Source organism: Hippoglossus hippoglossus, chromosome 10 (genome assembly GCF_009819705.1).
Source record: "Hippoglossus hippoglossus isolate fHipHip1 chromosome 10, fHipHip1.pri, whole genome shotgun sequence".
In the NCBI taxonomy this organism is placed as follows: Eukaryota; Metazoa; Chordata; class Actinopteri; order Pleuronectiformes; family Pleuronectidae; genus Hippoglossus; species Hippoglossus hippoglossus.
Genome location: NC_047160.1, coordinates 7,146,692 through 7,169,447, shown reverse-complemented (window position 1 = coordinate 7,169,447; position 22,756 = coordinate 7,146,692). Strand labels below are relative to the sequence as shown.

The window sequence follows — 22,756 nt, the reverse complement described above, 5'->3', positions numbered from 1 at the left end:
CAATCACTTACGCAAAATGTATTTCCACAAAGCACATTAGCATTAAAAGCAAGTTTAAATGAAGTTCAGCCAACCTCTTATTTCAGCAGCAAGATTTTTCCCGACAAACTCTCTCTAATGTTTGGAAGGGGAGGGAGAGGTGAGGGGTATTCAGCTGCAACATGCAACTGCACCACTAGATGTCACTAAATTCTACACACTAAACCTTCAATACAACATGCTGTGACTTTAAATATTTGCTGCTGTTTGTGTGATTGAAAGCAAAGGAACATACAAGTGCCACACATTTTTTTGAACTCCTGCAACAGTGCTAAGATGAACTTTCTGAACAATTGTTGATCCCCATTGTATTGTCACAAGTGTGATTGGCTGCTGGATGAACTGAAAGATTCAATAATTTTTTGTCCAATTGTCTTTTTGTTCCATTTAATTTCAGAAACACTGAGACATTGAATTATGTAAAGCTGAAAAAGCTGAAAAAGCTGAAAAATAGAGGTGTATTTTAGGGATGAATCAGGTCTTTGGTACAGCAGAGCCTGTTCATTCTGAGCCATCCTTGCATATCTGACAACAGAGTTGATGTCCTATATGCCTCTAACTTCATGTCGTGGCCCAGTGGGAGCTGCAATGTGTTTTTTTTCCAGCTCCCTGCTCGTGTCTTTCTCTCCTCCAGTGGTTGTCAAACTGTGAAAATTCAAAATCAAAAGGTCTCATGATTCCTTTAGTCTTTTCCAAACTTATAGTGTTCATTGCACTGTTTCGGGTGAATATATAGGTACGTGGTACTGAATACAAGACATATCGCTTAATTTTTGAGGAAGTATTTGCATTTATATAGAATTTACAACCCTCTGTGGGTACACAACTAATACAATTTATGCACAATGCTGTTAAGGCAGAGTTTTAAAAACAACTTCATTACTTGCCATACCTATGCGACAATACTCATATTTAAGTATCACATCGGATTTTCACCACATGACTGGAGGAATTGAATCTTTACTTAAGCAAAATATCTCGCCTTGTAAAAAATAAAAAAATAAATAGAACTCCTGAATCCGCTTTAGATTCTAACAGGTTTTTCCTTAATCTTAAGGTATTTTGTCCACTATTTTTTTTTGCGTAATCCTGCTAAGTAACAAACAGACGAATAAAGATGAAGACATAACCTCCTTAGTGGAGGTAAAATATTGCTGGATTAAGAGGACGCCCATCCAAACAGGATATCCAAAATTTATACCAAAAACACACTTTCATCCAGAGAAGATTAAACTAGTCTACATTTGAGAGGTAACTACAACTTCAAATACGTTGTTCAAAAGTCAGCCACTCAAGTTCAAACAAAGAAATACAAAACATATCAGTCAGTCAGAGAATCATTATTAGAATACCACTACTGGTCTTTTGTGACTTCTGCCTACAAACAGCAGGTAAAGCAGGAAGTTACTAGCCCCAGCCTGAGAAACTGCCCTGAACATGACCATTGACAAAATGACTGACTGTTGTTCTAATTCTTCAGCTGTTGCCTCGAAAAACAATCAATGAATCAAAAAACAAGATATTAACAAGTGATATAAGTAAACTTGGATTAGCTTTTTCCCCGAATTCATTCTTTATGCTACGCTAAGATACTCCACTGTATGAGGACTTATATATAAACATCAATAAAGAAAGATATTTATTATAGAACTATTTTTCATCCAACTCTTCCCCAAAAAATTAACAAGCATATTTAGCAAAGTGTTGGACTATTATTTTAATCATCAAAAGACTGTTTTATTATTGGAACAATAAAAGACAGCTTGTATATGCAACTCTCATTGATTTGAAGTATAAAAAGGTTAAATACTCTCTTAGCAGCCCCAGGGCAAATATACAGAAGAACATCAATTAATCAGAACCTGAACTCACAGAAACCTTCTCTACGTCATGATAAATCACAATTAAATGAAAGAATCATGATATTTTTTAACTAAAATCTTGTGTGATATATATATATATATATTTTTCTAAAACCACTACAGGATGTTTGGTGCCATATCTGCGTTAATACCAGACAACATATTTAAGGCAAAAATAGTATGAAATTGACAAATCAGTTTGGATGCTTCCACTATTGTGTGATCTGCTATGTGTGTGATTTGACTCAGCCCTTTAATATCAGGACTTTCTCATTTCAAATATACAGTTATTTTCTCTTAGACAAAAAAAATGAAAACTTATTAAACTATTGTATTATTCTCAAAGTTAAGTATGCTCCTTACACATGTCATATAGGCATTTATTAAGGAGGCTTTAACTTTTTAATATTGCACGTATTTCACTCTCGTCATTTCAGTTTTCGCCAATTCCCTCTTTTCAAATATTCCCCCACTTGTAACCATAGAAACTACCTCTTTAAATAAAGTATACTCACTTCTTGTTAAAACTCATTCGGCTGGAATCCTAATCACATTTTTGTTCAAGTAGTGAGGTGGTTAAATGTGCTTAATCTTCCAGTTTCTTGACCTCACTCCGTCGTGCAGAGAAACTAATCAGGATACCTCTAATAAAAGTTTTGGACGCCGCCCATAATGCAGTCATTTGTCAAGCCAAACCAGGCGAGGCTCCACACTGATTGAAGTGATTACATAATCTAACAACACTGCACACGGCTGCTGATAATTTTGCATCGTTTCCTTCTTTCATTGACAAACTTTGTCCAACGATATTTTCTTTTTTTCTCTTTAATGGCAACTCCAACTTTATTTCAAAGCAGTAAAGTTAAATTGAAAGCTAGCTGAAAACTGTCCAAGAAAAATCCTTGAAACATTTTTTCTCGTAAATTCATTACTGACACCAACACGATAAAACAGCTTCATTACTTAATCTCCATAACAAAATGGGTTTTGTCAGTCCCGACGTCGAGGACACTAATTGTATTTCCTCTTCACACAGGTTATTGCAGAGATAAAGATTTGGGCCCTGACTGTAAATTCTTAATCACTGTTTCTGGAACAAGATTTGAAACACGTCATGATACAATAGAGGAAATCTGTACACTAATATAATGGCAGATGGGGGAGAAAAAAACAATGTATTGCTCTTACAGTAATCAATAAGTTGATTTAAACATCAGCTAAGAGTCAATATAAGACGCTGAAAGACCAGAAAAAACATATCTTCAACAGGATTCAGACCAAAATGAACTTAGGTACTAAAGTGAAAAAATGTTTCATGGGGTCAGTGAGTAAAGCTTAAAATCAAGAAAATTTTAAGCATAAAAAGATTGTTAGATGTAGTTTAAAACTTATTTTAAGAAGTTGGTCTGTTTTTACTTCACTTAAAAACAGAAAAGCATTGAGTTACTGCAACTTGTATATCAAGGGAGAATCTTTCAAAAGTTATGGGAGTTCGCAAGGAATCTCATCAACTTACTTTGTGTGTAAGAATATGTCTTTGTTTTATTCACAACAGGTACTGTGGATCAGCACACATTATAAGAATTCATTTTGACATGAAACTCAAATTGAAACTGAAGCCTGTCCTAAGCTAATTCAGTGACTGCAGAGTTTGTAGACTTTAAGGTTTTATAATTGATGACAGATTACAGCTTATTATGCATTAATATATAGTGTTATTAGCCTTTATAATCTGCTCTATTTAAATTGTCTGCCAAATTCTTCTGAACTTTTTTTCATATTGATTTAATAAATAAACTTACTTTCTCAACGTAAGTCGGTTAATATAAACAGGGACTCCAGTGCCACACTACTAATCGATTAATCATAGGTTATTTATCAAGCCCTATATTCATATCATTTACATTTTCTCTGGTTCCAGCTTATGTGACTTACTGCTACTTACTTACATTTTTTGATACCTTTAACATTGTGTATAATGTATCTAATGCCGAAATATTGCTGAAAGAACATCACAAATGCAGCTTTAGTAAACTATGCTCCAAATTTGTGGAACAGACTGCGGCTAGATATCAGAGAAGCTCGTTCAGTAAACGTCTTTATAAGAAAACTTAAAACATTTCTCTTCTCTTCAGCCTTTAACTAGATCTTGCACTTGCCCACACTTATAATTTGTATCAGTTTCTTTTCTGTATTTTTGTATTTCTTTTTCTTTTAAATGTTCTTATGTTACTGCTCTCTTATATGAATAACATTTTAACATGTTTTTATTTTTTATCTATATTGTATGTAAAGCACTTTGAGCTGCATTTCTTGTATGAAAGGTGCTATACAAATAAAGTTTATTATCATTATTACGCCTCACATTGACTGTGGCCTGTAAGAATTATGTTTTGTGTTGAGAGGTGCCAGCTTGTCCCTGGCACTGGGATAATATGTGGCTGGAGACTCCACTCTCACAAAGATAATAACAATCCTGACATGACTTATAGTAAACTGTTGTTATCTGCTCCCTCCCATAGTGGATAATACTGAGAAGCAACTTTTGTACTTCAAGCTTTTTGGTGAGGCTTTCTGCAAGTGAGCTGTACCAACAAGATCTGTCGATCGATTTGTGTTACAGTAAATACTATTTTACAAATATATATATATATACAAGTAAGAACAACTGAGACTCATTAATACAAGTGTTTCCCTCAATCTTCTCAAATCTGAGGTTCTGCTTTGAGGATTTGTAACTTGAATATAGTTGGGATACTTATTAAATTATTATTTCCTGATGTTTGATAAATAATTGATTAGTTAATCAAAAGAAAAAGTGAAATGTCAAATATATATGAAATCAATCATTAGTTATGGCCATAATTACCAGAAAATGATTAGTTCCCTTTTATTTCGTGGTCCTAGATTTCGTGTTCTAGAGACGTCAGAAAGTGCTTCTGATACTGCTGAAAATACTGGGTTGGGCATCGGCAAGTGAGCAAATCTATGTACTGATCCGATACCATGTCTTTAAATATATTAGTTTCCTCCAGATAAAACTGCAATTTTCTTTTCAGGGAAACAACTTCTCCTTCGTCGCTCCAAATCAGCGGCTGCGCTGTACTTCCACTGGCGAGCATTGTTTTAGAGCAGCTGCGAATAAGTTATTTCTGATAGTGTAGCTTTAGACAGAGCCAACTATAATATCAGCAATTTGGAAATATTTCAGCCTGGAAAGTCCCACAAGTAAAACAGTGACATGGACTGTATGCAACACTTCAGGTTCAAAGGGTGTCACTACTTAAATGTCTTCAATTAAAAAATGTGGCAGCATTTAACAGCTATTTAAAGGAAGTAACGTTTTTTTATTTTTAGATGCATCTATTTATTCATTTGTGTTCTTTTTCAGTTATGTTAAACTAGATAATAAAAGAAGTTCTATGTCATTCTCTGTGTATTGTACAATGTATTTGTTTATCAAAGGGTTTAACCTGGGCCACGCCACACAACAATGATAGCAATCATCACATCCACACAGGGCGAGTAGCAGACAGCTATTCAAATATATTATAAGTAGCTTTTTTATGCACTGGGATCAGATTGGTACTTGACATTGGCCGATATGCAAAGTCCAGGTATTGCAATTGGTAGTGGGGAAGGAACATTTTGTACCTGAACATCTCTTGTCACTTCGAGAATAGGTATCGTTAAAATCGTTCTAAATAGATGGAGTTTACTTTGTTGCATTCATTTTGTTGCACAACAACTTCCTGTTACATTTCCAGTGAAAGTATGGTAATTTCTCAAGAATGTGACTCTCAGTGAGGAGACATATTTCTCTTTATGTGTCCAAAAGCTCTCTGAGGTATGTGCACATTGACATTTGTGTGGCATTAAACTGAAACACAAAATAATCCAGAGTTCTTTCCACTGAGTCATAGAAACATCCATAGCACAACCTCCATAGCACAACATCCATAGCACTGTCCACATGCTCCAGTGTATAGATATGGACGTTTATTTCTTTGCCCAAATTAATGGTCCGTGGAATTCCTCAGACTTTTTTTTCGCCGTGTCAGCACTTTCTCGAAGTTCGCGGAAGGGAAATGAGATGTAACCTTTAAATTACTGTGAGCAAAGAGACGCAGCAGTAAAGACAACTCATCTTTTAGGCCAATTCAAACAAACACTAAAGGCTGAGAGCTTCCACCTTCTGAAGAACTTGTCCTGCTACATCTGATTGATTGCTTACATTTAGTGTAATCTATATATATATCTGTCATTTACTTTTATTTGTGGAGGTCCTTTTTAATATAGCACTTTGTCCATTAACTTTGGAGGTTTATGGTGCCATGGTAGATTAGTGACGGTTCCCCTTGACATTTTTAATGCTTAATAAATTATTTTATTTGAGCAGTGCACCGACAGGTTCAGCACACGTTATCTTATACAGTTGATTATAGTAGAAATCTGTCATCAAGTACTATGTGGTCTACCTTTGTAGAAGTGATGGTAAAAGTGGAAACATAACTACAAAGTTGAAGAAGTTTTCCATAAAGTTTGTATTTTTCATTTATCTTTTTTGCAGAGTTAGGCCAAATGTTACCATTGTTTTCACGTTGCTTTTATTGCCGAAGATCAAACTGCTTGCAAAAAAGCTTCAAGTGTTATAAACAGAATCCCACTGTTGTACTGACTTTCATAAAACTTCCATATTTAACTCGGGCAGGGCAATGAATCTATATCAATAATTATTGCATTATAATTTCATCAATAGTAATGCTTTTATATTGTATATAAGCACAGTGAGGAGATATAATATATCATTGATCTCCATCACATTTGTGAAATGTTTTGCTGTCATTCTCTGCTCATAAAGAAGAGTTTAAAACCACAACCTTTTCTCAGGAGCAAACATCAGTCTATAAAACTTTAAAGAAATAATAATGTGACATTTATCGTGATAGTTGTTGATATAGACTGATATGAACATTTTTATCTTGATGTAACTTTATATATATATCCCCTAGCACAATGTTCAACAGAAAATCTACTAAAATGTTTCCTAAAATGTCTTTATATTGATGTAATCAAGTTTCTTTGGCCTATTTTCTCTTTTTCCATTAAACCACTCAGTTGTGACCTTCGCATGGCAATAAAAAGGTAGAGTAAAACTTTCTGTGATGCAGAGTGGAAGACACCATTTAGCTGCAGACACACAATGATCTGCACGGATTCACTTCTGATAGACTGGTTTTTGATACGTGTAAAAACATATGCTATGTATAACGATGGATTACGCTCATCAGTGCAGCAGTGTGTTTCAGACATGCAAGCTCTTTTTAATGGATTTGGAAAACAATGGGAGCCTGTGACCTCTGGGACGTAGCGTTGCACCTGCAGTGGAACAAACTGGAGCAGCTCACATTGTGATGTTCCACTGACCTCAGCAGTAAAGTTCAGGAGTTTGAACAATACTCTTACTTTCTCTATTTAAAGATCCTTGGGCTAATATTAACATTAATTAATCTTTTTTTATTGCTCAACATAGTCATGGGTAAATTATGGCATTAAACCTACTGTTTATTCAATTTTCCATTAAAAACACAAGGTGTGCGTACAAATATGCACTGTTAGATTAATTTGAATGGAGGTCTCAAATCGACTAAAAGGCAGTAACTGAAATAGATCCAAGAAAATCTACAACAACGTTTTATCAGGCCTTTTCCACAGTAAAGGAACAATCATAATGATATAAAGCTGAATTAATGAAGACTTTGCTAAATCACAAAGTAGGTGTAAATAACAAAGGTACGTCCCCCGAGCCTGAAAAAATTGTGTGGATTTTCTAAATAAATTCTGATGGTCCCAAAGGTAAAGTTTCTTTACCTGAAGGAAGTGAAAATGTATTTTGCGAGAGGAAAAATGCATCTTCTAAACAGCAGCAGTTAGCTCTGAATCCAAAGACAGTTTTAATAAATTAATATCTTTTTACGCAGTTGTCCCTTTAAGCTTCTTTGTTATAAAACCATCAAAGAGGTTCAGACTTTAAATGCAGCTGTGCACAGGTAAAGGATCTGTCACAGTCTCTACCTTTGTGTATGAGTGGTATATTTAGACGCACAAACTCACCTTCCCGTGAATCTTTGTCCCCTGGAGGAGTCGGCGTGTTACCATGGAGATCAGAATGCAAAACATCGCAGAGGAGAAGGCAACAGCAACAAACACGAGACCCCAGGAGAGGCTGCAGAAGTAGCAGGAGCTCTCGGCAGATGTGCACACCAAGACGTGAACTGAGGAGAGCAGCAGGCACAAGAGGTAGAAAGGCAGGGAGAGCAGGGATGAAAGGACTGGGAGGTCCACTGCTGCTGCACCGCTGAGGGCTTCAGGCATTGCCAGCAGTAAGACCAACAGGAGCTTGAAGGCCAGGAGTGGGGGAGAGAATGGAGAAAAGAAGAAGAGAAGTTTGATCAAGCTTTTCTTTAACTGACACTATATTAAACAACCACACAGCAGTAGTATGCCTCCAGACTCGTATTCAACGTGACTTTTGACCACTGCATTACATTCAATTTATCTTTGAGATCAAGTCAGAATAGGTCAAAATTTTGAAGGCAGACTTGATGCATCATTTTCAAGAGGCCAGAAACATGTTTTGTGAGCTTGACCTTTAACCAACAAAATATCATTATTTGATCCGTGCATCTAAGTGAACATTTGTCCCAAATTTGAAATGATTCTCTGGAGGCGTTCTTAAAGTAACATTTTCACAACATCCTGTGAACTTTGACTTTAGACCACAGATGTAAGGAAATTCTGTATGGATGTTTCTTATGTATCACATTCTCAAGAACATGAGGCCACCATGACCTTGACCTTTGACTTTGAAATTCTAATTTGTTCATCCCTGAGTCCAAATGAAAATTTTTACCAAATAGCTCGGTCGGTGCCAGGACTGAGTCCGGTGAGTTTCAGTATCAGCCCTCACTGGCTTACTTGGACGCGAATGACGCGACAGACACATAATATCGGCCAACGCACGAAAGATGCTACTCACGCCCGATCGTGTCTTTGCATTGACTTTGTATGTAATCTCGACGTGTGAGCGCACCATCATAAACCATATAATGGTTTGAATAGTATATTTATGAACGGTGGGGACTTAATTATTTTATTGTGGTAGCTTACACCAATTCGATTAGAAATTGGCCATATATAGATTCTGTAGAAGAGACCACAGCAAGTTTAATCCATTATTCCAAAGCATCTTCTTCTCGATCTCAATTCTCTAATCGAAAAAACCTTTGTAATTGTAAGCGTGGCTCCATTTGTTTTCTCAGACACATCAGTTACTAATCACTAAAGTGCAGAGGATGAATTCATTTCTTCTGTACTCACCTGGAATACAAAGACCATGCCTACGATCATGGAGTACATGTCGTACTTGCCCAGCTGCTTGCCGAGAGCCGAGCTCATGGAGGCCAGGGCGTCCAGGTACTGCTTTAGGACCTTTTTCCCCATATTGGTCAGAACCTCGGAGGTGTTTCCCTCTAGGTAGAGCTTCATCCAGCTCCCATGAGCCTTTTCTGCCACACGGAACTGCTCAAAGCCAGCCTCTGGATTTGACACAAGTTAGGAAAGAAAGGGTTGGGTATAAGCAAATGGAGCGTTTAAATTGTGCGTCTTTAGAAGCGACATTAATCAGACATTATTGTTTGTTGTCAATTACTCAAATGGTGTTAATGTGATATACTTCTTGCTGCAGCTATTGCATTCAGATATATTTATCAAAACGAGGAGGACATCTGCAAAATCTTATTAATAACCTCTATTGAGCTCCTCGTGCAGATCACCTTCATTTTTCAGTCTTTATTTATCTTGATGCATCAAGACAATTAACCTTATTTATGGGCGCTAGCAATCTGAGCTTTACAGTTCTTTAACATCACTTCTGCTTGCAGACTTCCTCTTAAATGCAATATTTTCAGTATTACAGAGGAGTCCGCATAGTCTTGTCAGTTACCAGTATTATTTCCTTGTATATATCAACAATCTAAAACCATATTGTCACATTGTAATATTAATTGTTGTAATTTTACAACCACGATTGGATGCTGAGCCACGATCAGCATCTAATGTTTTTTTTTTTTACTATTAGCTTATTTAAATACAAACAAAACCATGGAAAACTGAAGAAAAGTTAAAGGAGTGCTTTGTCACACATCAGAAAAAGCCTCCAGGCAACAGTCTACTCTGCTGTATTTCATCATTAAGAGAATGCAGGTATTTTCTAACTATTTGTTTACTTATGAATGAGAGATCAGTTATATCACTCACCTCTTCATCAATCATACTGGTGTATCCTGGATGTTTTAAAAGGCAAATTTATGAAACTTCATTATTCTTATTTTTTGTCTTTTCAGTGTCTTGTTTCTTTAAAAGTTCGGTTTGTAAGATTTAGGTGAAAGGGATCTATTTGCAGAAACTGAATATAAAATAATCCTAGTGATGTTTTCTCTACTGTGTTTCACCTAAATTGTACAAATTGTTGTTTTCTTTACTCTAGAATGGGCCTTTATATTGAAATACTTCATATCTGCATCAGGAGCGGGTCCTCTCTACGGAGGCCGCCATGTTTTTTTACATTAGTCCAAAGTGGACTGGTTATTATGACAACTGAAGGCTACCACAGGTTCTCTTTCATGTTTGGAAGGGGAGGGGGAGGTGAGGGGTTTTCAGCTGCAACATGCAACTTCAACACTAGATTTCACTAAATTCTACGCACTGAACCTTTAAATTGAAAAAAAGTATGTTTGTGTTAATAACCATTGTGTAGTAAAGAAAGTGATGTGTAATTGGACAATCTATGACTGATTCACATGTGTCGACAAAGCAGATGAGATTATGCCCATTTTCGTTTGACTTCAGTGCTTTAAGAGCTTGTTCAAGGACGAAGCAATGTGGAGGTTTGATTTGTGATATACTTTAGTAAAACACACACACACACACTCACACAACTAAAAACAACATTTTGGAGTACAGGACCTATCTCAGCAGCATAGGCATAGAGGTGATAAATAGTGACTGTGGCTTTGCCAGACAGAGAGGCTGGTAGAAATATTAGAACCTTAAGCCACAGGCATGAATCATGCAATATCGATGGCCCTGGCCATGTTTCATCTGTCTCAAAGTACAGCGACTGGTTAATGGCCCTCCAAGACGCCTGAGGTTAGAGGCACAAAACAAAATACAATATGAAGATTGAAACATGGCAGACAGGCAGAGATTAGGGCAGAGACATATAGATGAAGAACAAGGTTGTTTAAACCTCTCATCGCCTGAGTTAACCTCCAAAAACCTTCCCTTTATGTTAGGGGGGTTATTCTTACTAAGGTACAAAGATAAATGGTTTTAAAAACCTAAAGTAGAAATAGAACTAGGGCGGCTTTTGGCCGCTTTGGCTTATAGTAGGTCTGGGCGATAAAACGATAAAGATAATTATCGCAAAATGAATTTTCCTAGATATAAATATAACACATGGTCGATAAAACATCGATAGAACTCATTCCAGTTTTGACAGACATCACGAACAGCCAATGATAATGAGAATAGCATCGTGCCAAACCAATCATGTGGCTGGAATAAAGTTACAGCTACGCCAGGTTAGGTTGAGGCACAGAGCGGAGGAGTAGCAGCAGCACACGTGCTAATGTTTGGGCTACTGCAGCCGTGCACACCAGTACGTCAGACGAGAGCGACAGCACATAACAAACATCCGTTATTATTAAACATTGGCCTGTGTCCTGCTGTCACTGCCACCGCACAGAACCAGGAGACAGTGGATGAAGATGCGCAGCTGTTACTGGTGGGATTGGGTTGTCATGGTGGAGTTCAGTCACAGAATGATCATCAGAAACCAGGATAAGATGTACACATGGACAGGGATCCTGGTTTCTTAGTCCAACTAGTAAAATTGGGTTTCTCAAACCCGCGATAAGGGGCCAGTCCAGGATACTGAAATTTGGATATGATGTTTAAAAGCTTAAATACAATAATGGGATCTTTCAAAAACCCAATAACTGGGATACATGTGTGCATGATAAATCTTTGCTATATGTTTTTTTTTGATTGTAGTAGTTTTGTCCTTGATGAAACATACTTGGAAGCTGAAAAGAGGAACATTTCACCTCAGACAGAAGACAAATTTCTTTTAAGAAACTTCTTTCACACCCAGTTAAAACATGACCCCAACAGGTGTCCAACTGACATGCTGCTTAAAATACCGTCCCAGGCGAATTTCCCAGAAGTGACAACTATTACATTCTGCTGCATAACAGCTTCATGATTACCCAAGTGGACAGATAAAAAAAAAAAATCAACACATCCAAATGTAGGTCTGCTGAAATAATTTCCATTTCATCCCATCACTATGGAAACCAGGGACCAAAATAGAGAGGGAAATGTGCTGCCAGTGTTTTTTTATGTGAAAGAAGTAGTTTGTTTCAAATCAAGTTCTGAAAATGCAGTATTAGCTGTTTAAATCAAACAGGTTGGTGTCAGTGTTTTCTTTCAGACAGCTCTCTGCTAACTGAAACTACAAATGCGTTTGGGCCCAAAGACGGAACAAGACTAAACAAAACCTTTTATCATTTGGAAATCATGAATTCAGGAACAAACTCAAATGAAAATCTATCCAGTAGTTATTAAGATATTTCACGATGTGGTTAAAAATTAGTAGACACTGCTGTCAGTGTTTTCCTTCATCAATGAGACCATTTATCCTTTCAACTGCGTCCTGGTATTCACTCAGGAGGATCTTTATTCTTGACCCCATTTGAAAAACATGTGTACAAGTTCATCTGAAATGTCCTTAAGTTAATTTAACTTGTTACATATCCTGGCTAATGGTTTTAAATCAGTCCTGCAGTGCTTGACATATATTCCTACATTAGTTTGTAATTCTTCTGTTTCTCTGGTCATCACATTTCTCCTCGCTGCCGTTATCTTTGCTCAGAAACTTCTCATTAGTTCAGATGGTTGGTGGTGTGTGAGTTATCTTAGCACCACCAGTTATTTCTTTTGTCATCATTTCAAGCGCAAAACTATTGTATGTTCATGATAAAACTTAAGCAATACAAAAGTTAACTTTTGGTTTAAACGGCTCAAACCAAAAAAACGGCTGTTGAAGATCATGAAATCTCAAATTAAATGCCACATGTCTAATTAGTTTCCCAAAAAGCCACTAATCAAAGAGCCTTCGCTCTGCCTCCGTGCCTCTGTCTCATTTACAATAACAAGATAAATTTCTTCCGACCCATCAAACATTAGCAATGGTTATTGCTGCCATTGGTGTATCACATGTTTGTGAAAGTGGAGGACAGCAGTGGAGGACAGCAGCGGAGAGCAGACGGAGAGGGAGGAAAATAGGAGGCGTGGGGGAGAGTCAGCAAGATGGATAACTCTGACAAACAGTGTGACCCCCAGATATAAGTAGGGAGCAAAACGTGCGAGGATATAAGCATACATTTGCACAAAGAGTGGGCAGCTTGAATGTGCCCGAACAAATCGTACACTGTTTGCAAGGCTCCTGTGTGGAGTTTTCACAGATGTAAGGTTATTTATTCATGAACTTGAAAAAAATCCGTATACGAATTTGCCGTCACTCACATCCTGACATGACAGGAGCCGGCGTGCTCAGAGCAGGTCAGTGTTTAAGGCGGCTTTTTATTCCCTTCTCCTCATCGGTGCATGTGTGATTCATCTGCACCAACCAGACACTACAAATGCACTGAAGCTGGAACATCTGCAGGATTATCTGACTGCAAAATGAATACTTTCAATCTGTTAACTTACATTTGAAACCATAAGCCAAAATACAATGCGTTTCAATGGATTTCTTTTCATCTGTGTCATGTGGAAATCTAAAATTCCCTGTTTCTGTAAAGGATCACAGTGTTGATGACGTTTGGTGTGATGAATGTTTTGAATTTGTGAGATGATTCTACCCTAGTTTTTAATCAGACTGCTTCAGGTTAAACTCTGTGAGAAGCTGCTTTGATGCAGGCGACAACATGCTGTGAATAATGACGAGTTGGACTTTTATTTAGAGCAAACCATTTCTGAGTCAACTCAAGTCTGTGCCATCTGTGTTTTTTTTTTTTCCAGTGACAACACTTACATGCACAAAAATGTGAGTGAAAAACAAAATGACACTCAAATCTCAATAAGATTATAATCCTCTTAGTGTTAGTTATGCATATGTTATGTCAATACCTCATGTGGAGTATTGAGATTACACTGGCTGTAACAGACATCTGTCAGACACCTAAATGTTAAACCTTCAGATCAAAAAGTGGCTGATGCTGTGCTACTAAAAGGTATACAGCTCACATTACACTTGAAAGTGGGGGGCCACTGTCAGACTGTCAGCCCTCCGTTGATGCGCATGCAATGTAATGCTAGTCGGCTAGTGCCGCTGTACTTGTATATTTTTATACAATCTTTATTCAATCAAAAAGTCAACCAAATAATATTTGTATAGCCTATATCCACAAATCACTATTTGCCTAATAGGGCTTAACAAGGTTCGACATCCGCTGCCCTTAACCCTTGTATAGAGTGAGGAAAAACTACCAAATGTTAGCTCAATAGCAAAGTAAGGAATGTCTTCGATTTTTCTCTCTTCTGTTCTGTTGTTAGGACGTGTGTGATGCTTTTAAAAAGGCAGTAATTTAGATATCCTTGCTGATGTTAGAGCTAGCCTTGGTTAACAAGGCTATCGTTATCCTATAGCCACTGTAGCCAGTCTGACTAAACCATAGCTGAAATTTAAAGCCAAACAACCAATTCATACATATATTATGTTTGGTGCTCAACAAGTTTGATTCAGCTAACATGAAGCGACATAAGCATTCATTTGGAGTCCATAATTTGGTTATAATATGTCCAAATTGTACTTTTAGCTCTGTTTTGGTCTCCACCAACTCCCAAAGGACATATCTCTCCATTTAGCTGCTGAATCCTCCAATATGCCCACAAGCTACTATTTAACTTTGTTTGTCTGATTGGTGCTGGGAATGTTTATTATTTAGTTTGCGGGACAAAAAACAACAACCAATGACCTCAATCACTTCATAGAGCAGAAAGGAACAGAAGAGTCCTGCTCCAGAGCAGGTTAAATTGGTGATAAGAGATAAACCAGTGTAAAACCAGCGCCCACTGACCATTCAATTCCTTTGTAACATGACATCACCGTTCTTAGAGGATCCCGTGGTGCTGGGTGTGGATTGTTTGAGTCTCTGAGGAGTACAAGGGTCTTCAGAGACCGTAAAATCCTTTAGACTACTCCTACCCTTGTACCTTCTTTATAAAATATATAGATCCTCATCAGAGGGAATGATCTACCTCTGACAACTGCTGGAGTCGAACATAACCAGCCTGACACGTAGGAGCAATGTGCTCACAGTACCACAGATTGTCTGCACCACTCTACGTTTCTTTGCTTGTGGGAGTTACTTATATTGATGTACTAGGTGTGTTAGCAGCGGGATAACCAGACACAGTTTTATTCTTTAATCCTTTCCTTTAAGTAGGTTTATTCTATGAAGTTAAATATATATTTGAAATGGGTATTAGATAGTTAACAGATTTACCTTGTGATGACCCCAGTTCAGTTCGGCAGGTTTTGTCAATGTCAATTTTATTTATATAGCACATTTAAAACACCTTGGTTGACCAAAGTGCTTCACAAAGTAAGTTTTGTTAGTGAAGAAAAGATTCACATCTCGTGGCCCCGAGTTATTTATCTTGTTCCCACGCGTTATGTCATTGATGTGTGCATGAAAAGAAAACAGACACTGATACTATTAGCACTCTGGAAACAGCAGAGCATAATGATGAGACTCCCTGTAAGCAAAGGTCCTTGTTAGCTGGGCTTTTAACTACTGAGAGTGGACACAGGAATTTGCAACCCACCTTTCTCATAGTTGGGTGTGCTGTCTTTAAGCAGGCAGCTGAGCTGGTGGCCATTGAGATGCAGAAAGCGCAGCTGGTCTCTGAGTGAGGTTTCTTCGAGGACACCTGGGATGACGCGGCCCACGCTGTTTTGAGATATGGGCAGGCCGAGCCCCAGGGCCAGGGTCGGGGTCAGGTCAACCTGCTCGACCACTTCGGGCTTCTCCATTCCCACTGACATGATGACAACAACACACAAGGAAAGCAGTAAGTGTGCCTGCAATACATGATGTTTTTTTTTAATGGCACATGGATTAACTGCATTTTATTATATATTCTTGGAGGTTTATTTGTTCAGAAAACAACACAGCAAAAACAGGGGTCACTGAAAGTACAAGCTATCAGGTTCCTCATCTATTTCCAATAGAGTGTACCACTTTCTGTGTGCTTGAGGATTTTTCCCATAAAATAAGCTGCAGTTTCAAACACAGAAAATGGAAAAGCTTTCAAAAAACAAACCAAATGTTGAGTCTCAATTGTGTAACTATCAACCAATCAATCAATCAGTAATAGCTGCAAAAACAACAATTTATTTTTAAGAACAAAAGTCACATTTTATTTCTTCAAACCTTAAAGCAATTCACAGACAAAAACTATTTACATGATGGACACGAGGAAATGGCTCAATTTCCATCGAGTGTTCTGTGGAGGATTTCCGCGTTCACTCAATAAGAGCTTGTCTAAAAGCATTTCACAGCACTCAAGATAAATTAGGAAAAGGAGGTACTTCTCCTGAAGTCACATCACTGACAGTAAAATATCCCACGCCCCTCTGTTATTTGGAAGTCAGTGTATTTTTATGTAGATTACATTTTAGTTGGACACCACTCTAGTCACAGCAGCTGCAGAATCTCATTGCCGCTGCTATCGTTTTCCCCTCAGGACAGTCAAACTGCGGTCACAGAAAATGGAGAGGGAGTGTGGAGGAACGTCAACAACCTTAATCCACAAATGACTTATTTTATGTATTAAGACAGAGTGCATTAGTGGCATCCAATTTGTTGATCAGGGTAATATCTAGAACGGCTGAATCTGAACCTGAATGCACCAGCAATAAGCCTCATAATTACTTGTCTATTAATGGCTGTACATATGACAAATAGGGTGGTCACAACATGTAGAACCAATGAAACAAAAAGAAAAAAAACTAATGAAAAGAAACTATCAGGACTTTGCTTGTCCTCTGCTGAAACTTCCTGTCAGGAGCTTCTCAGAATACAAACAGAGAGTGGGAGCAATTTGGGGTAGGAGCCACAATGTGCATGTTATGAGCTCTTATGGAAAAAGGACACAACGAAATAACGGAAATTAAGCATTTCAAATTAAAAGGACACAGATTTGTAACCAGACAAGGACTTTGCTTCATCAAGCTCACAGTTTTCCAGATAAGGCCATAAATCTAACAAGTAGATCAGGCTTGTTTAAATGTGTGCAGTGACTGTCTATTGTTTAAGTTATGGTTTTAGTTGCAGCAAATATGCTAATGAGTGAGACTTTTGGGGAAAACAGTTTTTTGTCAAACACATTATTTTTTCATGATGTTGTCATTTGATCCCAACAAAGAAGTCAAGAAGAACTAATCTGCTAAGCAGACCATGATGGACCACATATCTGTATTGTTACCCCCAATCAGTGTGTACTGTACTATTTGGGTATGACCATGGGAGGGTTGCACAACAGAGCGACTCACATTCTGGCAGAACAGATGTATCATAACTCCCTGAAAGGTTACACACACTGAATGCTGATTCACAAATGAGAAAACTGCAGCTGAGCACAATGCCACATGCACTATAGCTCACTAATATTATCTCTACCATACCACAGTAACAGCCATGTTTAAATTCCTAAAACCTCAAATATACAAAGTAACACGTTTTCTCAGCTTAAATATGCCTCTGTATGAACGCTGTCACAATAACAACATTTGCAGTTATGTGAACATTTGTTATGAAGAAAGAAATGTGTGTATGGGCACTGTAGCTCTGTTCATTAATATCTCTCTCGCATCAGGAGGCTGACATTTTGTCTATCAATGTATTAAAACATTGTTGCATCAGTTACTGATGTTGTTGCACTACTGTTGCTGAGGGTTTTGAGGCTGGGAATTCATCACCTTAGCCATTCTCTGTTATTGTTCTTAAGTGATTTTGACTGTAATACAGGAAAACACAAGGATAGTGAAAGAGGTACACAGAGACCATGTGGCTTCTTGTGGCTGCGCTGTTTGATTAAAGTGGTATAGGTTCAAAAGATCAGCTCCGGTACGGAGCCGGTAATGAACTCTGATCCTATGCAGACGTTCTTTATTTCTTAAAAATAACATTTTCTACTGATAAGACCACTGATTGATACATTAAATAGATCACATCCCCATGTCATCACACAGTATAGCAGTTGTCAGACATGACGTGCAGGTAAACGCAGTTTGCCTTCCACACATGCACAACGGGAGGTTCTCTGCTCAGACGTTTTCACAACAGCAACATATCCTCCGCATTATTCAGGCGAGATGTGAAGCAGCCAGGTGCAGCAGACAGGCAGGAAGTGACGTATTAACTCCAGTGCGAAAATCAAGTTATTTTCTTGACAACATTCAGACACTGGCGTCAGCTCTTATCACCTCAAACTCTCTTGACATCTCTGTCTGTGTCTTCTACGTGTATGACACTACTTTTTCCCCAGGAGATTTTTGTTTTCTTTTTGTTATTTTCATTTTTGCATCTCTCACGCATAAGAAGGGTTATAACCCCCCCCCCCCCCACCTGCTGTCATGTGTTGTTATACATTTTGTTTGAATAAAGGTGTTCATAAAGGCTCCTTAAAAAGTGAATTCCTCATTTACTTTCTTATTTTTGTTGAGTGTGGCTTTATTCATGAATATTTGATGTTATAGAAAAACCTGAACCACATGGACCAGCCTTCACTCCCCACGTGGATCAATGAGCCTCTGGCGCCCATGACCCACAACCTGTCCCTCCTTGGATCACTTTATGTAGATACTGACCAATGCACACTGGGGAGATGCTCTGACTCAGTTGTCTAGCCACCACATTCTGGCCTTTGTCAAATTCACTCTGATCCTTACACTTGCCCATTTTTCTTGCTTCCAACACATCAGCTTCAAGAACTGACTGTTCACTTTGCCTCTGAATGTAGCCCACCCCTTGGCAGGTGTCATTGTAACAAGATAATGTTTTTCACTTCACCTGTCAGTGGTTTTAACATTGTGGCTGCTGTATTTCGTTTGAAGAGAACACAGAGTTTGGCATTTACTTCGAAACCTCTTCGGTAGAATTTGATAGGAAAAAAAATCTAAGGTAGACAAAATCATTCAAGCTGTTGGCACCACAGGAGGTGCAGAGTGCCAGCAAAAGCCTGAATTCTGTAGCAACAACTCAACTGCAAAAGATTAATTAACATGAATGATCTATAAATAACAAATCTGTGCAAGAAAAGATCTCGAAAATAGACTTAGCTGAGAAAGAAGCAATTATCAAGATCACACTTTCCGACTCATCCACATTCATCACTGCTCCTGAGCTTCTGTTTGATCTCATTTGAGGTGGCACTGTTCCTCACAGTAAAATGAATGCAAAATTATGTATCAGCATAATTTACTTACAGATTCTATTCACATGTTTAGTTCACTTGATTCAGAAAAAATAAATAATTATTTCATGAATAACCACAGAATGGTTTATTAATTTGTAGGATAGACCCAGCATTTCATATAGAATTCATTCAATCTATGGCGGTAGCAGTGGTGCACGTGCACATGCACAAACATCGCTCTCACATGCAACACATTTTGAGCGACAGGTACACAGACAAGTGTGGAAGACAAGTTCTCACGAGCGAGAGAACTGTGTAGCACGCCACCTGCAGGTAATCGCAAAACTGAAACTCAAAGTAAGAGGTCTAAATGTCTGCGTGAATGGTAACAACTTTAAAGTTGATAGCACAAGTGAGCACGCTGCAAATAGCGCTACACACAGCTATACAATGCAGTAAGGGATCAAAACACGAGGTTGGAAACATTTTGAATGAAAAGAAATCAAATTGTATTTGTATAGCCTATATTCACATATCACTATTTGCCTCATTGGGCTTAACAATCTGTACAAGGTGTGACATCATCTGTGCTAAACCCTTGACTAGGGTAAGGAAAATATACCCCAAAAAAGACAGTGTATTGAGAGGTGTATAAATGTTCAAAGCATTCATGCAGTTATTAGAGGTACATTAGAGAACATTTTTTGGTTCATTTTGAAACTGTGGCAGGACAAATTAGAATATAATGGACCTTCCAGGCTAGATAATTAATGCAAAACACTGGTGGACCACTTGATATAGTCTCTATGAGATGATCAAAATCTTAAAAACCCAACTATTTTATTCATATGTCGGTAAGTTGACAGGTAGCAACTGTAAAGTCATGTGTAAAATGTTGACTGCAACCAAACAGAATCTCTTTGATTCCAAGAAAAATCTCCTGTCTGCTTCTTTGGCCAAACAAAAAACACAGTACCTTTTCTTTTGAAGGCCGGACTTATGAGCACCAGGGGTGTGTTGATTTCTGGCTCTGAGGACCCTCCGTGGCTGCCGGTCTCCGACATGCCGTGGTCCCCACACAGCACCAGCAGGTAGGGCAGAGATCCCTCTGCTTCCTGAGTGAACAAACACCAAGGTTAATGGCCTGCCACTGGATGTGCTGATATGAGAGGACAAACTTTCAGGTTTTAAGACGTGGGCAACAGCTGCTTCCTGTGGCTGCAACAAAAATAAAAACAAAATACATCCAGTTTAGAGGAACAGAGCAAGAGCACCAAACGATGTAATAGCAGCAAATTGAATGGTATTAAATTATTACTTTTGAAAGGGAAGTATTGGCAAATGCTTACTGGCACAGTTTCAGTCTATCTCCGGAATGAAAAAAAAAAGACAGTACAGAAAGCAAACAAACAGAGGATGGCTGATTTGTTGAGAATGACAGACTTTGATCAAGCTTGATATCTCCCCTAAGTGATTCCCTTTCAAAAAGACTTGTGGAACACTCCCATTGACTGTGAATCTGACGGGGATGCCCGATGAATCACAGCAGTAGGGGCTGATTTAAAAAACACGACTACAGATGTTATAAAAACAAAAGCCAAATCCTGGCGAATGTTACAAAACTGTCAGTAGACTCCTTAGGTCCAGTGTCCAGATTGAACTGTATCCCATCAAGCTGAGAATAATAAACAACCTGAAAGAGAGATAAGAAGAAAACAATGATTTCTGAATGAGTGAGACTAATTTAGCTTTTGGGTTTGAAAGACAAGTCTGACAAAATGTTAATTTCACTTAGGATGACTTTGTCCACACAGACTCACAGCAAAGTACAGTGTCGGCATGAATGTTTCGTTTGTTGCTGGAGCTGGAGCTGGAGCGTACATATTTGCATACTCTTTTGATTCAGATAGAGCGTGACATGAAAACATGATGAATGCTTTCAGCTAATACTGCAGGTTAGGGACATTGTGCTCACCTGACACATCTTCTATGTGTTACTCACTCGGCACACATGAAGCAAAAGACAACACTCTGTCCTAGATTTTACCACTTGAATGTACGGACCTGGACACAAAGGACTAAAAACACCTCAAGATCCGTACAAAACTTCACTGAGCGCCACGCTGAGCCAGCCTCTTTTCTGTCTAGGACAAGTCAGAGTGAACTCCTGTTCCTCAGGATGAAAGCACCATGCAGGACTCTGGTGGGAATGTTTTCACACTTCATAAGAAACCATTTTTTTCAACCCAATACACAAGGTGTCACGCTGAATCAGGTGGTAGCTCATGATCACTTAGCTGAAAGCTCATGATTATTTAGCTGAAAGTAAGAGGTTGAAAGCAATTGGTTTGATAAGTGGAAAGGACACATATAGTTCATACCTCCGCCAAGACCCCAGTCCTCTATTGAGATGCACCAAATTTCTAGCACTCATAGTTATCACGCACCCTAAAAATGTAAATTTTTTTCCATCAAGATCCAAAAATTATTGCCTGGGGAAAAAGGGGAACATTTTGAAAAAAGAATCCCGGAGTCAACCCCTGATACAGATCTGCACCAAAATTTGATGGCTTCTTCCCTGATCCATACCACCAACAAAAAATGGACAGGGGTGAACATAAAACCTCCTTGGCAGAGGTAATTAACAACTTAAACTGTTGGCTATAAGTAATAAATAAACAACAAAAAGAGTTGGCTCAAATTATTGGAAAAAACATCTGAAGTAAACAGCTAAAAGTAAAGGATTTATTTTTTTATGACTATATTTAATTTTTGTGTATCGTGCACAGACTGCCATACTCTCATGGGATTTCAAGACAGCAAGAGATACAGTTTCAGTGTTACATCACAAAATAAAGTATTGTTTTACATCTCAAGCCTTAAAGAAGATATTCTCCCTTTTAGATAGCCAAGCTAGGCAAATAAAAGCAGCTACAAAAAGTTCCCTTCCTGAAGCATAAGAAAGTTTTTCATTATCGAGCCAGAAGAAATTAACAGAAATAAAAGGACATTTTACTAACAAGTTCACCCCTTATGTCCAATAGAACAAGAAATTAATCTCATTCTCAATTTCACTGAGCACACACAACAAAGTCTGTCCTCCTCTGGAGAAGCATTAAACCTGCCTGTCTCTGAATGGAGCTGTGCACATAACGATCTTTGTCTTTTATGTAAAATGTACTTCACATAAGGTTCGACTGTAGCTCTCCTTCATGAGACAATATGTTCAATAAACAGAGCATCTTTCTTTGTACATGAGAAACATTGTGCTCATAATATCCTGAATATCACAAAGCAACCTAGTC

General features: G+C 38.1%; 1 protein-coding gene across 1 annotated transcript in view; it reads right to left on the bottom strand.

Moving 5' to 3' along the window:
- The window catches only part of pigg (phosphatidylinositol glycan anchor biosynthesis class G), a 64,833-nt gene that overhangs the window by 28,396 nt on the left and 13,681 nt on the right, over window positions 1-22,756 (bottom strand). The window contains exons 5-8 of the mRNA XM_034597701.1: window positions 20,428-20,566; window positions 15,858-16,070; window positions 9,282-9,499; window positions 8,016-8,300 (exon numbers count right to left, since the gene is read on the bottom strand). Of these exons, the coding sequence (XP_034453592.1) occupies window positions 8,016-8,300; window positions 9,282-9,499; window positions 15,858-16,070; window positions 20,428-20,566 (855 nt within the window). The remainder of the gene's footprint in view (window positions 1-8,015; window positions 8,301-9,281; window positions 9,500-15,857; window positions 16,071-20,427; window positions 20,567-22,756) is intronic.